This window comes from Mustela nigripes, chromosome 2 (genome assembly GCF_022355385.1).
Source record: "Mustela nigripes isolate SB6536 chromosome 2, MUSNIG.SB6536, whole genome shotgun sequence".
Taxonomy (NCBI): domain Eukaryota; kingdom Metazoa; phylum Chordata; class Mammalia; order Carnivora; family Mustelidae; genus Mustela; species Mustela nigripes.
Genome location: NC_081558.1, coordinates 50827943 through 50840604, shown reverse-complemented (window position 1 = coordinate 50840604; position 12662 = coordinate 50827943). Strand labels below are relative to the sequence as shown.

Sequence of the window (12662 nt, the reverse complement as noted above, 5' to 3'; positions counted from 1 at the left end):
GCCCTCAAGGGAAAGCATAAGCTTTGATGGCAGGGGAGATGGTGAAAACCAGAGAAAAACCCAGGGCCAGGCAGGCAACAAGAGAAATGCTAGTGGAGGAACCTTGACCGCCACCTCATGATTATTCAAAACCCTGGGTTGGGAGCTGAGGGATAGAGGTACTGTTCTTCCTCCCTTGCTTAGCCCTAAACTGCTGCCCAGGGCCCCACATGGAGACTCAGCTCTCAGTGCTCAGCTTGTGGCTCCTCCCCCCATTACTCTAGCACTCCCTGTTGTGTTTAGCTCGTCCTAGCCTGGAGCAGCCTGGGAGAGAAAAACCTAGAGGAGGGCCTGAGGTGAAGCGGGGTGGTCTCCTGCTGGAGAAAGTAACTCAGGAGGGAGTGAGACAGTGGGCGTGTGTGTGGTGCTAAGGCACAGAGTGGGAAGGGCCTCATCCCGAGAATGGGCATAAGTTAATCGTAAAGTGTGTGTGGATCCACCCTTCAGACAGGTCTCCAGGAGCCCTGCGCATCTGGAGTTCTCTGGAGCAAAGCACTCCCGATTCACATCTGTCCTTCTCCCCAGGGATGATGCCTTCTCCGACAGCCTGAGCCAGAAGGCTGACAGCGAGGCCAGCAGCGGGCCGCTGCTGGATGACAAGGCCTCCTCCAAAAACGACCTCCAGTCGCCCACGGAGCACATCTCGGATTACGGCTTTGGGGGGGTGATGGGCCGGTAGGAAACGCGGATTCATTTTTTCCTGCTAGTGCCATGCCCACATGTGTCTGGTTTGGGAGAGGCAAGGGGGCAGAGGGAAGAGAGGGAGACTATTGTGGCCCCTTGTTCCCTGCAGGATGGGATATCAGGCACACTGGGAGGTCTGGCTGGAACTGGCCCAGAGTGCCAGGCGTAAAATGGTCCAGCTTGGAATTGGGGTGTGGAGAAGGAGGACAAAAGACATATAATGGCAAATCATTGCCTTTTATGTAAAAATAGTAATAATAGGGAGAAAGAGTTACAAACTGACAAGTATTTTTCCTACCTCTCTCCAGTTCTTGCACCTCCTCCCCATTTTCTGTTGAAGACCTAAGTTGTGTTATATTTAAAAATTTAAGGCTCACATACTCCCTGAAGTGCACTACACAAGCAGAAAACTCACACCCACGCTTGTGGTGGCGGAAACTGACACTGGACTCCACCCACTTATTGGGTGGGAGCACATTTGCCAATTTCTTCCCTTCCCCCCTGTGTGGGCTGGGCTGTGTCCCATGACCTCTCTGCCAGGCAAGGAGCTGTGCTTGTCATTCTGCCTGCTCCTAGGGTCCAAAGAATGTGGCCCTTAAAAACATTTTAAGAAAAAGAAGAAAAGAGAAGCTGACAGTTTCTTGCTGCTTTCTCAGTCAGATTCTCAAAATGTCATAGTCTTCATTTTTTTCGTTGGAGAGGTCATGGGATCAGCTCCCACATATGGGTGCTTGCAGACAGAGCTTGAGATACAGTCGCAACAGGAACATATGTTTATGAACTTACTTCGGCAGAAGTCTCCATGCCTCCTTTCCATATATTCTGTTCAGTTCAGCAAACAGCAAAGGCACCATGATAGGTAATGGAATTGGGGCCACAATGGAAGTCTGGGGTAGGTAGAAGACAAAGCCATGGTTCCTTGAATTCTAGGAGGGCCATACCTTCTCCTGCCTCACTCTTCCTCTCCCTCTTCCCTCCCTCCCCTACTTTATTCTGGTTCTTTTCTTTCTCCATGTTTCCTCCTCTCCAATACCTATGCTTTGGTCCTGTTGGGGTACGCACGGGCAGTGCTTAGCTTGGCTGGTGGCTCTGGGATCTGAAGTGCTGCTGACCACTTTGAACTTGGCCCTTCAGTCACAGTCCATTCCAACAATCTGCCCCTCCTTCCCACCCCCTTGCCACTTCTAGCCTCCCCTCCCTTCAAATCTTTGTTGACCTCCCTACAATGTGGCAAAATCGCCTATGGGTGGAGCCTGTTATCTTCAGAGTGCTTTCACACCCACCAAAGCTCCCTGGTAGGTGGGCAAGGAATGTTATGCCCATTTACCAGATCAATAAAGTAGGTCTGAAAGAGGACACAGGAAAGTTCGTGACAAAGCCCGTCCTCCTGACAGATACTCTAGTCCCCTTTTCACTCTCACAGAGCCTCCCTAAAGAGTGAAAGGTAGCCAGATGCGTCAGGCATGTTGAGTTTTCACTCCCAAATACCTAGTTTTCCAAGATCTGGAAAAACCTCATAGAAATCGCCCTTTGCTGGGGAGATTGGGGGTGGGCGACAATACTGGACTATGTTTAATTCCCAGGGTCCCCCTCCTGTGCTTGCGGGAGCTGGTGACTTTTCGGTACAGTCAAGCCTCAATGCTTCAGACCAATTAAGAAGTCCTTCAGAATCATGGAAATGTCTGAACCACTTAAGAACATATCATGAGCCCAACTAACCATCACCAAAGCATTCTCAGGTTGAAATTCTCCTGGCCTTAATGTGTAGACAAGATTCATTTTGTAATTAGTAGCACCACCGTCTGCAGTTTGGAAAGCAGAATGCTTCTGATTCCTTCGCGTGTGCAGGTTAAACCTGCTCCTTGCCACTGAGTTACCTACTCATGCTGTGCTTTTGTTGCGTAATTGAGTTTGGCTGAATGAGGCTTTACTATACCTGCTCCCTAGACTAGTGTGTAGTGTGTGGCCTGGGATTAGCTGATCCATTCTGAGACTTGCCAGGGTTGACCTCTGCCCCATGCTCCTGCCCCCTGGCTCCTTTGCAGAGTGCGGTTACGATCTGACGGAGCGGCCATCCCCAGGCGCCGAAGCGGGGGCGACACCCACAGCCCACCCCGGGGCCTGGGCCCCAGCATAGACACGCCACCCCGGGCCGCCGCCTGCCCCAGCAGCCCCCACAAAATCCCCCTCACCCGGGGGAGGATCGAGAGCCCTGAGAAGCGGAGGATGGCGACATTTGGGAGTGCCGGCAGCATCAACTACCCTGACAAGAAGGCTCTCTCGGAAGGGCACTCGATGAGGTCAACATGCGGCTCCACCAGGCACAGCAGCCTGGGGGACCACAAGTCCCTGGAGGCTGAGGCCCTGGCAGAAGTAAGGGCCAGTGGGAAGGCAGGCTGGGCCAGCTGAGAACCCCAGTGGGCGGCCGGGTGGGAACCTGCAAACTGGGGAGCCACTTTGCCCTTCACGCCAGGCTCAAGGTTAAGCAAACTGGCTTCCTGTCCTCCTGCTGGCCTCCCCAGGGGAGCAGAAGCTGAATGGGTGCAGCATGCCTGCCTGCCCTGGGGGCGGGCTGGTGAGAGGGATGCGGTAATGACAGGTGTCTCCACAAGATGGCTCAGTTGAGTTATTCATTTGTTCATTCATTCATTCGTCTGATCATTCATTCATTCATCTGTTCATTCATTCATTCCTTTATTGACAAATATTGATTGAGCCACTGTTGTGTGCCAGTCACTGCACTAGGCACCGACAGTACAGTGATGACCTAAAATAGCCCCAGACCCTGCCCCTGGCTGTCCCATCTTCCCAGAGCGCCTTTCTGCAGCCCCACTCTGCAGATTGCTGCATTATCTCTCAGACTAATGCAAGGCTCATGCCTAAACCACTCAGCTGCTCTTTCTCTGAGCTTTCTGTCTTTCTGGCTCACATTCTGCCAGGGTAGAGTGGTGGTGGGGATGGTGGTAGAGGGGTAACCATTTCATTTATTTTTTACAGTATTACCTTGCAGTTCATGCTGGAGCACTGCAGAGAGAACAGTGAAGTTCATAGGGGACTTCATTTAAGCGAACGGGGCACAGAAAGCGGGAGTTATCACTGCCGGGCTGGGATATAGTAAAGATGGGGAGAGGATTGCCGTCTCTCCCCTCATATAGACAGTCCCCCACAGCTAATCCTTTGGGTAAAAGAACAAAAATCCCATTCTTAAAGTAGCTAGTGTTCTAGGCAAGGGATAAAATGTCATGAAGAAGCATAAAAGTTACTAGCCGTTGACCACAGTCTCTTAGCAAAAGGGATAGGCAGGGACCCTGCCTGTGCCAGATTGGAGCCTGTTTGAGGGGCCCAGGGCAGGCAGGACGCCACCTATGGGCTGGGGAGGAGAGAGGGTGAAGGGGCCGGAAGAACATCTCCAGGTCCCAACTCCATCAGTGTGACCAGACTTGCAATTTTTCTGGCTTTGCCTCAGGGTAGAAAAGGCAATGTGTCCTAATAGTGCTCAGGGTCACCAGGGGTTGTGCACTGCCCCATCCTGCAGTGGTTTTAAGTAATATTCCCTGTTGTCCCCTCAGCAGCCAGGCTGATTGGGCTGTGCCCCATTTGTGTGCAGGCATCCGTGTAACAGCTGTGTGAGCCAAGATCTCTGGCTAAAGGGAGTGTGGAACCACTGCCAGGCAGTTCCCAAAGTTCCATCCCATCCATTATCTCATCTCATCTTCACAGTGAAGGCTTCAGCAGAGAAGCAAAGCATGGTGCAGAGAGCCCGAGACTTGTCCAAGGTTACACAGCCAGCAAATGGCAGAGGGGTTTTCCTGCCAGAAAATCCAGGCCCTTTGCCCTAGCTCAGAGCTCCTGTTTCGAAAGCTGACGTCCAGCTGCAGCGCCCCCTCCTGGCTCAAGGAGGAACAGGAGCCCTGGGAAGGTGGAATGATGAGCCCAGTCCACCGGGCAGCCCCACAGCGCCCAGTTCCTGGACTGCCTCAGTGGGTCTCTGTGGCATTCAAAGTGCTCTCCTTCTGGTGAGCCCTTACTCTCCAGGAGTTACATAGGCAGGTGAGAGAGGTTTTGTTGCTTTTTAAAATTTATATTTTTGAAAAAAGCAAACTTTTCTGATTACAATACAGAGAAGAATGTGACAGTTGCATTATTCTGGAGTGATCATTGTGGGATATTCTAATATATAACCACCAAGGAATTTTTCAGTGGGTGAGGATATTTTTTTTAAAAAACAATAATTGTAGGGTGCTTTGCGGGCTCAGTTGGAAGTGTGTGCAACTCTTGATCTCAGGGTTGAGTTCAAGCCCCATACTGGGGGCAGAGATTACTCAAATAAATAAATATATTTTTTAAAATAACAATAATGGTTAGGGACCTGGGCTCTAAGTTGAGACTTGGGCTATGTTAGTAACTAGCTGTGTAACCTTGAGCAAGTTGCTCAACCAGGCAGAGCTTCAATTTTCTCATGTGCAAAATGAGCATAATGGTAGTTCCTACCTTATAAGTGTGAGGATTAAATGAGCTGCAAAAAGAAAGGGCTTGGATTGGTGCTCTGTCATTACCACTGTTACTGCCATTATCATTGATAATGTGTGCTTACCATCAGGAGCCATGCCAACCTCTTCACAGGGACTGTATCATGTAACATGCTCATCAGCCCCCTGAGGTCGTGTTACCATGATCTGTATTCACAAATGAGGATTCTGAGGCTCAGAAAGGTGAGCTAACTTGCCCAAAGTCACCTAGCGAGGAAGAAGCAGAGCCAGGGTTGGAACCCGTGTCTGTCTGACTCCAGAGCCTACCAGTAGTCTCACCTGCCCTCACTGCAGTCTGCCGCCTGTGCAGGCAAGTGCGCAGGTGATGCCCACATGGATTCCCTCCTTGTGGTCGTAGGACACCCTAGAGGTTTCACCTCCATCCCAGCCATGGGGCTCGTGTGTGCCGACACCTCCCTAAGAAGCTCATAGGCCGAGTAGCAGCTGCAGAAGGCCTGGAGCCCAGGCCTCCAGCCTCTGTGCTGACCAGAGCTCTTTCCCTCGGCAGGACATCGAGAAGACCATGAGCACAGCTCTGCACGAGTTGCGGGAGCTCGAGAGACAGAACACAGTCAAGCAGGCGCCAGATGTGGTGCTGGACACCCTGGAGCCCCTGAAGAACCCGCCAGGCCCCATCAGCTCAGAGCCCGCCAGCCCCCTGCACACCATCGTCATCCGCGACCCAGACGCCGCCATGCGCCGCAGCAGCAGCTCATCCACCGAGATGATGACCACCTTCAAGCCGGCCCTGTCTGCCCGTCTGGCCGGCGCGCAGCTGCGCCCGCCTCCCATGCGGCCCGTGCGGCCGGTGGTGCAGCATCGCTCCAGCAGCAGCAGCAGCTCGGGTGTGGGCAGCCCAGCTGTCACGCCCACCGAGAAGATGTTCCCCAACAGCTCAGCGGACAAGTCGGGCACCATGTGACCTACAGGACGGGGCGGCACCACCCTGGCCCGCGGTGCGTGGCCCGCCACGGCTGAGGCTGGCCTCTCAGACTTCCGCGGCCTTCCCGGGGCTCCTGGCCTTGTCCGGCAGGGACCAGAAGGTCGCCTGGAAGCACGTCTGTGCAGAGCTGAGGCCCAGATGCTGGCCACAGCTCACGTTCAGCCATGTGAATCCCACAGACCTCCCGTGTGTAAGCAGGCTCCCCAGTGGGCTGCAGGAGCAGGAGGCCCCCCTAGAGCATCTCCTGAGCTTGGGGCAAAATGGCCAATGGCTTCCCGGCATATGGTCACTGGAAAATTATTCTCTCGACGTTCTCTCTGCATACATAAATATGTGTGTATATATATGTGTGCATATATACACACATATATGTATGTATGTGTCTGTAGGTGTGTGTATATATATATATTTATGCATCTATATACATATACTAGATCTGGACACACGACTAAATGTATATAGGATCTCCTTTTTTCTTTTTATGAAACTTAGATTTACCTCAGACCCATGCCACCAAACACCTCCCGCTGAGTTACTTGGTGGGACTTGCAGGGACCTTTCTGGGAGAATTTAGAGGCCTCAGTGACTGCGAATGAAGCAATACACCACTAACTTGCAGAAAAACACACAAAAATAGTCTCCCACTGTCTCCAGAAGTTGTGGCCTTCCAGAACAGTCTGCCCCTAACGGAAGGGTGGGGCAGGCAGTACCCCAAGCAGGCTGCTCCTAGAGGTGGGGAACCCTTCACAGAACCCCCCCGTCCACCCCAGAGACCCTGCCTTTCCACCCGGAGGCCAAGGGCCAACTGTACCCCCGAAGTCCCGGGAGGGTGTTGGTGAGATAGCCCCGACCACAAACATCCTTGTGTTTGTACGTAGATAAAGGGGATAGTGAGAACCTAAGCCCCGTCGTAGCACAGTGTTCTGTGTGGTTGGGAAAAAGAAAAAACAAAAACAGTGGTGTGAAACACTTCGAAACCTAGACACGCTGTAGGAATAAACCTGTGGTAACTATAGAGGTTTAACTTATACCATTTTCAAAATATTTAATTTTTCTTTTCTTCTTTCTACTAATTATACTGTGTCAGATCTGGAACTAAACAGGCAAGGAGGCTTTCAGTCATATCATTTTAATTTAAAATCAGTATGTGACCCACTTTGACTGGTGCCCTCCTGCGTGAGGCGCAGGAGCCTGTCAGCAGGGGCCAGAGAGGGGCCGTCCTTTCTGACGCAGAAAACACTCTGGTTGAGCTTATGCAGGTGAAATGGCTTCCCTCTCTCCCCTTCCCTTCCCAACCGCTGCTCCCCACCCCCTCCCGCCACCTCCAGAGCATTTAATGTAATTACAAAATATGGTGATAGAACCGAGGTGAGTGACTTCTCGGAATGAGGAGGAGACTTCTGCTTCTCACCTGGGAAAAGGCCTTCTGGATCACTCTTGTTCCATTTTACTTCCTCTTTTGATCTCTTTGTTTTCCAGAGATAGGCTGTTTCTGGCTAACAGAACACAGACAGGTCAGATCCTATGGGGACCACTTTTATTCATCCCCTCATGCCAAGCCAAGGGTCTCCTCCTTATTGTTCTCAAGCTTCCTTTCTTTTTCCTGAGGCCTCTGAGTGTGTCTCCGTGGCTGTGGTTTGGAATCAGAAGTCCTGTGTTTTGAGTCTCAGTCCCCACCCCATAGGAGCTGGGGGACTCTGGACACGTCACTCCACCTCATTGAGCCCCAGTTTCCTGCTCCAGAAAATGAAGGCAATAAAGGTAAAATGTGAAGGAGCAAAGCTCTAAGCTGGAAAGCACTGTGCCAACATGATTGCTCTTTTCATTATCATTAGTAAGGTAAGTCTTTTAGATCAAAACCCATCCAGGACCTTCCTTCTGAAGTCTCCTAGTGGCATTTGAGAACTGGGTGGTGGAATTTTCCTAACGGTTTCATAGGAGCCCACCAGCACAGCCCTACAGAGATACCACTTACTGATGCTTGAAATTCTGTCATGACCATTTCAGCCCACTGGATTAAGTGTTGCCCTCTCCTCTGGTCCTCCATAAAAAGGCACATACACCCCAGGGGGAGGGACCTATGAAGTCACTACTACCTGGGTGTGTGGGAGTGGTAAGCCGTTACATTTTGTCAGAGGCAGTTTGCACATTCAGTGGAAAAGTTGAGAAAGGGCACAAAAAGAGTGTCAGAGAGAGATCAGTGACAAACTCGACCTCCCTGTTTAGCCTAAAACCAACCATTCTGTTTGAGCTCCCGGAAATGAAAGAGCCTCAGAACCAGCTAGGAGCCCCTCCGTCGTTGAGCAGATGATGACATCCCCATTTTATAGCTTAGCAAAGAAAGCAAGGCCTTGGGATGTGCTGTGACGTGCCCAAGATTTAATGGATGACTGGCAGTGAGGGCCGTGTCAGGGACTTCTTTGCAAGGACGCTATGCTGTCCAGCCAGGACACAGGCCTCTCATTTCTACCCCAGAGATACTCCCACACCTTAATGCAGAAGCCTCCTGTGCAAAATGTCACATTCTCTGCCATGACCACAAGATGAAAAGAGAAAATCTGAGTTGACGAATCTGTTGCTTGATATACAGAACACCGGTCAGACCATGTGGCTTTTCCTATGAATTGACTGCATCTTTTCCTTCCTGAAAATGGATCTGCCCTTAACCAAATGACCTAAAGGCAGAGCCTTAGCTGTTTTCTTTGAGCACCTATTTTTCCATTGGGAAACGGCTGATGAGTTCACATTTAGGGAAGCTCACACCCCACTCATCCAGCCCCAGATCAGATTCCTGACACAGAACCAAATGGAAAAATCCTTTCCTGCACCACGCCCTCCCCCCACTTCCTCATTCGGCACTATGCATGTCTCTGCCACCCTCCACGCGCCACCCCGTCCCATCCACGGTCACGGAGCACTGGCATTCTCTTCCTGACTCCTGCCTGTGTTAGTCCACTCTATATTGCTGTATTTGCTTAAATGCTGGAAAGTAACTGTTAAAATGTGAAACTGTAATTTTTAAAAGGCTACGATTAAATTATAGCCAATGCCACTCACCAAATCTTTGCACCTAGTAGATAGATCAGTGTAAAAAACAAATACCAGAAACCTAACTGTACAGTGAGTGTGGGGGAAATGTAGTAACCTAGTTAGTAGTCCTCAATATAACCAATTGTACAAGGGGGAGTGGTATTTACCTACTTGTTCATCGCCATTACTGAGAGCTATACTGATCAGTTCGTTGATAACGGGCATTTTATTTTATTTTTTTTCTTCACGGAATGATTTCTTTTCTTAACCTTCAACTTACCCTGAGGTCAAGCTTTCTGTCTTTATGTGTAACTGATGTTTAGTCTATTTTAGGAATGAACCAGCAAGATGTTCATTTAAAACTGACCAAAGACAATTCATTCCTGGTCTAGTTTCTGGGCCTTGGGGCCCAGCCACCGCTAAAGACCTTTCTCCGATAAAATTGAGAACAAGCAGTGCTTCCTACCCCACTCTCCCTCTCTCCCTATATTCCCCTTTCCTCTTAAAGAGCTGCTCTGAGCTGTGGGATTCTATGAAAAATTCTTGCCTTTCCTTGTTTTCAGTGCTAACGATTTCTCACCTTGAAGCGCCTTTTGAACCCCGGACAGAGCGCACAACTGGAGGGAATTGTAAGCTTGGGAATTAGACTTGGGAGTCTTTCTCTGAGGTCACCAGGCCAAGGGGCAGGAAAGAAATGGATTCCCAAGGGATGAAAGGTTTCTATTCAATGAAGAAATCCGAGTGGGAAGAGACGCAGGGAAACGGAGCCAGCATTTGGCTCCCGGCTGGAACCAGCAGCTCAGAGATCTGCCTTATAAACACTTCGGAACTGGGTTGTGGTACACGAAGGGGAGCCAATGTGGGGAAGGGCCTTATGTGGGGCCAGCCTCTCTGTTGGAGTCCCTTGGAGTGCCTTGTTGGGTATATTTCTTTCTCATTCAGGAGGCATGAATGCAGAGGACTTCCTGTGGCCTGGTGGCTCCTTGGCACTCAGCACACGTACTCGGCTGATGGAAAACCACAAGGACTAATGTGATGGTTCTTCCTCTCAGTCTTTCTATTCCTAACTTTTCACACATCCAGATGGTTCCACACTCGAGCAAATGCCTCATTCTCCTGAGAATCCCAGAAAGAAGAGTGGCTGGCTCACAACCATGGCAGGGGGGCCCCCCCGCTGGCCTGGGGAGGACAGGGCAGGAGGGGGTGAGCGAGGTGTTGCTTAGCTGATTTTCTGCTATGCAGAGCTAATGCTGATGTTTCATGTCAACTTCCCCGGTTCTCTGGGGCCTCCTCTCTTCGGAGCAGCCGTGTAGAGAATTCCCCACATACCCAAAGCTGCCCCGGGGGAGCTGAGCGAAGGGACTTCGCTGTTATGTCGGACTCCTCCTGGCTTCTCTGAGGTCGATCTTGCCAGCATCCCGCTCTCCCATCCTCTGGGACTGGCCAAATGACCACCGCTGCCCCTTGCCAACACCTCCTTCCTGTGTGAACTGTCCCAGGCAAATAACAAAGCTGTTCCTTGAACCAGAGCAACCAGAGTGCACTTTGCCTTCCTTAGACGGAAGTAGATTCTGGCTAGAGTTTCGGCTCAGACTCGAGTTCTGGGCAGTGTGACTGTTTACACGGTTTGGCAATAGATTTGGTTCTGATTGCTTCAGAGTGGCTGGTCAATTTAGTTTCCTTTGGTTTCCTTCCTCCCCAGACTGTGTCAGGAAAAAAAAAAAAAAAACGAAAAAAAAAAAAGAAAACAACCCTAGGAAATTGCTGGTTGCCTGTCCCCACGTGATGATAAGTGTCACCCTCTTCCAGATATCGTTTCTCTACCTTAACAACCAAACGCCCGTCCTATAGAGTGTCTGATTGGATCCTCTGTTGCGTATTCTGATGGTGCCTGCTGGTTTGACGTGGAGCTATCCTGTGAAATAAAACAGCTTAACTTTTCTCAAACATGTTCCTGTGGCTTTTTGGAAGGGCGAGGTGACATCCGGGGAGTGGGGAGCTCCCAGAAGGTTGTTTCTGTGTGCTTTCTCTGGGAACCGTCCCTGAATCTCCTTTAGCTCAGATCCAACGAGGGGGAAACCAAGGTTCCAAGGAGGACTGCTTCAGTGGTAGAGCTAATTGAGAAATGTCATTGTGGGAGGCCCTCTGGGAAGGCCAGAAGCTGGAAATGTCAAAACAAGGGCAAATGGGAGAAGGAGCTCTCATCTGCAAGAGTGTCTTCAGAAATTTAAGACAGGTCACCAGAGGCCACAGGATACGGAGTTCCCTGTGAAGGCATATGCAACATTTTAGCATTTGTGTCTTCACACATGTGATACTGCCACTTGGATTTTTTATTTTTAATGTGTGTGTGTGTGTGTGTGCAGTGTTTATTGATCACTTACTTCTGTCCCAGGCACTAGATTAAAGCCCTTTACATGCATTTTCTCAGCAAATTCTCACAATGGTTATTGAAGGTAAGTACCCTTCGTAAATCATATTCTGCACATGGGGAAATGAGGATCTAAGAGGTTAGGTGGCTCGCTCAAGGCTAAGCTAGGAAGTGAAGGAGCCCAGTCTGAGTCCAAAGCCATGCTCCGTACAAGTTCATTGTACTGCCTGTCATTGAGCATGTCCATTACACCAGCGTGGATGGTGGCATCCCATGATTAAGGTAGTGTGCAGCCTGCTACAGTCCAAGAAGCCTCCAGGCCTTTCCTTCCTTCCTTCCTTTCTTTCTTTCTTTCTCTCTTTCTTTCTTTCTGATTTTATTTATTTGACACATAGAGAGTGAGAGCACAAGTAGGCAGAGAGGCAGGCAGAGAGAGAGAGGGAAGCAGGTTCCCTGCCGAGCAGAGAGCCCGATGCGGGGCTTGATCCCAGGACCCTGGGATCATGACCTGAGCCGAAGGCAGAGGCTTTAACCCACTGAGCCACCCAGGCATCCCCTGTTCTCAAGAATTTTGATGGATTCCTGTCTCACATTGAGGTCTTTCATCTATTTTGAGTCTACTTTTGTGTGTGGTGTAAGGAAATCGTCCAGTTTTATTCTTCTGCATAAGGCTGTCCAAATTTCTCAACACCATTTGTTGAAGAGACTGTCTTTTTTCCATTGGACATTCTTTCCTGCTTTGTCAAAGATTAGTTGACCATAGAGTTGAGGGTCCATTTCTGGGCTCTCTATTCTGTTCCATTCATCTATGTGTCTGTTTTTGTGCTGGTACCATACTGTCTTGATGATGACAGCTTTGTAACAGAGCTTGAAGTCTGGAATTGTGATACCACCAACTTTGGTTTTCTTTCTCAACATTCCTCTGGCTATTTGGGGTCTTTTCTGGTTCCATATAAACTTTAGGATTATTTGTTCCATTTCTTTGAAAAAATTTGATGCTATTTTGATAGGGATTGCATTAAATGTGTAGATTGCTTTAGGCAGCATAGACATTTTCACAATATTT

The 12662-nt window shown here is 49.9% G+C and overlaps 1 protein-coding gene across 6 annotated transcripts in view; it reads left to right on the top strand.

Moving 5' to 3' along the window:
• The window catches only part of SRGAP3 (SLIT-ROBO Rho GTPase activating protein 3), a 251163-nt gene extending 239991 nt beyond the window's left edge, over positions 1-11172 (top strand). For 5 of the 6 annotated variants that reach the window (XM_059390216.1, XM_059390215.1, XM_059390214.1 and 2 more), the window contains 3 exons: positions 565-714; positions 2769-3096; positions 5761-11172. In XM_059390216.1, the coding sequence (XP_059246199.1) occupies positions 565-714; positions 2769-3096; positions 5761-6174 (892 nt within the window). In that variant the 3' untranslated portion in view covers positions 6175-11172. The remainder of the gene's footprint in view (positions 1-564; positions 715-2768; positions 3097-5760) is intronic. The other variant, XM_059390217.1, reaches the window with a different exon arrangement.
• Positions 11173-12662: the final 1490 nt, after the last annotated feature.